The following is a 3,675-nucleotide window of genomic DNA, read 5'->3' on the forward strand; positions in this document are numbered from 1 at the left end:
GAAAATATACCTAAATACAGAACAACGTCTCCATATTTTCACAACACCTACTTTGAAAAAAAAAAGAAGATATTTTGTCACCCAGGATCGTCTTACAATATTTGTTAAGGTGATTTTCAGTATTTTGTTTAATCTTTTGAAACGTGCTACGTAAATGCCGTAATATCAGCTGGTTGTCAATGTTATTGAGATATTTCACTCAATGTCAATGAGCCTAACAAATCATAACAGCGCCCTCTCTAGGCGAGAGTTATTTCAACGAGTTGTGTAATTGGGATATCCCTATTGACACCCCTCTAACGAATATTGAATTTATTCACTCACATGAAAAAAATCCTTCCGCTTTAAAATATCAATAAAATATTCAATTTTAACACTCTTAACAAGTATATATAGTTTTACATATCTTTGTTTTTATTTAAATATTTAAATGGTGCGAAATAGTAAGAAACAATGCAGTATTTAATAAATTCAAATCGATTGAAAACGATGGCGGAATATGTGAAGCGACGAGGCAACCTCTGACCTCTTTTTCTCGACTCTTGGTTGAGGCACCAGTCATGAGGTAAATGCTGTGGTAAAATGTATTTTTTATGACAACTAAAGAGCAAAAAAGTCCTTAACAATGAAAATTTTAGGCTTCTTATTATTCGTTTGATCAAATGAAACCACGTAGTTCTTCCAGACTTCAATGGAAAACAATAAATTTATCCTGTGTCTGACCTTATGCGTGTGTTGATGTTGAAATAAACCAACATGGCGACTACCATGTGTCTGGAACCGGAACCCTCGAAGCCGTAATATTTTCTTTCGTTACATTAAACGGTACCATAAAACGCAGTAACTGCTACATATTGCCATATCGACCCCGGGACATTACACTACGTATGTTAGTATTGTCAGTAATTTCATGAGATGTTCGCCGAGATCAACGTTCATTTACAACAGACGACCTAGTTCAGACTTCATTTTCAGTTCTTTGTTTGGTACTGCATGTAATAATATTATATAATTTACCTCTTGCATGTCATAGCATGTTGCATTTATCATTTGACAAATTAAATTGTTGAAAATGACCAACAAACAAATTCTGGCAATGATGTACACTCAGTCAGCTGCTCGTTTCCCCAAAATGTTGAATTATGTTTTGGCTCTCTACTGTCCTAGTAAATATGTGAAAAACATTCCAGTAGTCTGGAATCTGTACTGTGCGGGATCAATCAAGCTTTGTACTCTTACCCAGCTGTATTCTAATCGAGAAATATCTAACTGTAGAAACATGAAACATAAAACTAAATGCTTTAAATCACATGATTGACTTGATTGTCATGTTTATTCACAGTACCCTGAGGCTTCAGAAGCGTTTAGCTTCCAGCGTTTTAAAATGTGGAAAAAATAAAGTGTGGCTGGATCCTAATGAAATCAATGAAATAGCCAATGCTAACTCGCGTAAGTATTATCAACACTAAATAACAGTTTTATTTGAATTTTGCAGACAAACCTATTTGCCACACATTTTGAGGAAGTGAGTTTTTTCCTCTGGAATGGCCATCTGCATTATCCTCTGCTCTGACCTCTGATAACTAATGATTAATTCCTTGTAGGACAAAATGTTCGCAAACTTATAAAAGATGGTCTGATTATTCGTAAACCTGTTGCAGTCCATTCACGGGCCCGTGTGCGAAAGGCAGCTATTGCTAGAAGGAAGGGTCGTCATATGGGTTACGGTAAGTTGATATACATTACTATGCTGCAGGTATTGATCAGCTGTGTTTCATATGATTGGCGCACCTGATTCATGGCATGGATTATGAAAACTGACTTGCTCATAGCCACTACAATCTGCCCAAGCTATGTTGAATTAGGTTCAGTGCTAGTCGCTACTAAACAGTTTCAATAGTTATCCTCTAGAGATAACCAGCATAGGAGGGCAGTAAAAATTTTGGCTAAATGAATTTTTAGGTTGAACTCTAAATTGAAAAAAAATTGGCTTCCATCGAAACAAATCTTGACTATGCTATTTTCTTTTCTTGAGAACTGAAAAATAAATTGATACAATCTGCAAAACTCAGGTGGAAGAAAACTTTTCACTATGCAAATACAATAAGTTTGCTGAAACTCGTGTAACTGTCTATATATTCTACTACAGGTAAAAGAAAGGGTACTGCTAATGCTCGTATGCCTGAAAAAATTGTGTGGATTCGACGCATGCGAGTCTTGAGGAGGTTACTCAGAAAATACAGGGAGGCCAAAAAAATTGATCGTCATCTGTAAGTACCGGTATATAGGCCATATGCAAGACCTCCAAATGGTCGCACATCCTGGTACTTTCTGGGACACAAATTCACTATCAATTCAAATTTAATTATCTCGCAAAAATGTAAGCAGTTAAACAGTTGAACATATTTAAAATTGATGTATATTACCAGAATGTGCGACCTTTAGGGGTCATTGCATAAGGCCCATTGCTTGGTTACAAGTTACCTAAGCAGAACTGCATCATTAATACTGTAAAATCTGTATTAGGAGAATGATTATTAATATAATTATTATAAAATCTGTATTAGAAGCCGTGGCTTCTAATAAAATGGTGCAATGCTACAGAGGAGATGCGGCTTTTATTAGAGCATCTACACATATGAGAAATAATGAATTTTTGGGTCTCAATTTTTCAAAATAAATGGGTGCAGCTTCTAATACAGATTTTACTGCTGCCAATTCGTCTTAGGATTACTATCGAAAAATTGATATTCTGAATTAGCAGCAATACTTCAAATATTGTCTAATTGTACATTTTATTTCAGTTACCATGCATTGTACATGAAAGCCAAGGGTAACGTGTTCAAAAACAAACGTGTATTGATGGAATATATTCACAAAAAGAAGGCAGAGAAAGCCAGAAGCAAGCAGCTCTCGTAAGATTCCTTTTCTAATTGTTTTCATCTATTTTATTCTGATCTTCCTTTGTTCAGCTCAAATTGTTATAAAAACACATTTCCATGTATGGAATTATGGATTACATGATTTTAAGGTTCACATGAACTAAACTGAGTATTCAGTACTTGCAATCATATTGGTTTAAGAGTTAGGTTGTTAAATTGGTTCATTACTGCAGACTCAAACATTTTCTACACTCAAGAAGCTGTGAATCTATTAAAATCAGAAATTTAGTCATGAACATGTGAGGAATTTCTAAATGTATCCCTCCTAATATTACTATATTATTTGTTGACAGTGACCAAGCGGAAGCCCGTCGTGTGAAGACCAAAGAAGCACGTAGACGTCGTGAAGAACGTCAAGCTCTGAAGAGACAGGAACTTTTGAAAACATTTGCTAAAGAAGATGAAGCTGCAAAGAAATAAACCATCAAATTTTGATGTAATTAAAATAACAACTGTATTTTCTATGGATATTACATATTGCCTACCATAGAGTAAAACTTGTGGATTTATTGTGTGTATGTGTATGGACGGATGGGCATCTGCTTCTGAATAACCTCGTGGCCAAGAATCTATTCCAAACCTGCAACATCGTTGTTGTTGCAATCAGACTAGTGATCAGTAGACCCAAGTTCAAATCCTATCTTCGGCTAAACACCAGTAAGGGTTGACCCCTATCCTGGGTGAGTGAGCCACAGACTAAATGGGAAGGCTAAATCGACTGGCAGAAATTCGT

At 35.6% G+C, this 3,675-nt stretch overlaps 1 protein-coding gene across 1 annotated transcript; it reads left to right on the forward strand.

Moving 5' to 3' along the window:
* Positions 1 to 494: 494 nt before the first annotated feature.
* LOC100377332 (large ribosomal subunit protein eL19-like) lies at positions 495 to 3,439 on the forward strand. The gene is made up of 6 exons (XM_002736657.3): positions 495 to 565; positions 1,343 to 1,449; positions 1,605 to 1,727; positions 2,150 to 2,270; positions 2,805 to 2,915; positions 3,236 to 3,439. Exons 1-6 carry the CDS (start codon positions 561 to 563, stop codon positions 3,360 to 3,362), a joined length of 594 nt encoding a protein of 197 aa, XP_002736703.1. The 5' UTR covers positions 495 to 560; the 3' UTR covers positions 3,363 to 3,439.
* Positions 3,440 to 3,675: the final 236 nt, after the last annotated feature.

This window comes from Saccoglossus kowalevskii, chromosome 14 (genome assembly GCF_978046115.1).
Source record: "Saccoglossus kowalevskii chromosome 14, keSacKowa6.1, whole genome shotgun sequence".
Taxonomy (NCBI): Eukaryota; Metazoa; Hemichordata; class Enteropneusta; family Harrimaniidae; genus Saccoglossus; species Saccoglossus kowalevskii.

Bases quoted from the DNA above. Each gene is read 5' to 3' on its own strand.
- LOC100377332 (XM_002736657.3), top strand. The intron at 1,728-2,149 runs GTAAGTTGATAT...ATTCTACTACAG, and splicing joins GGGTCGTCATATGGGTTACG to GTAAAAGAAAGGGTACTGCT. The intron at 2,271-2,804 runs GTAAGTACCGGT...ATTTTATTTCAG, and splicing joins AAAAAAATTGATCGTCATCT to TTACCATGCATTGTACATGA.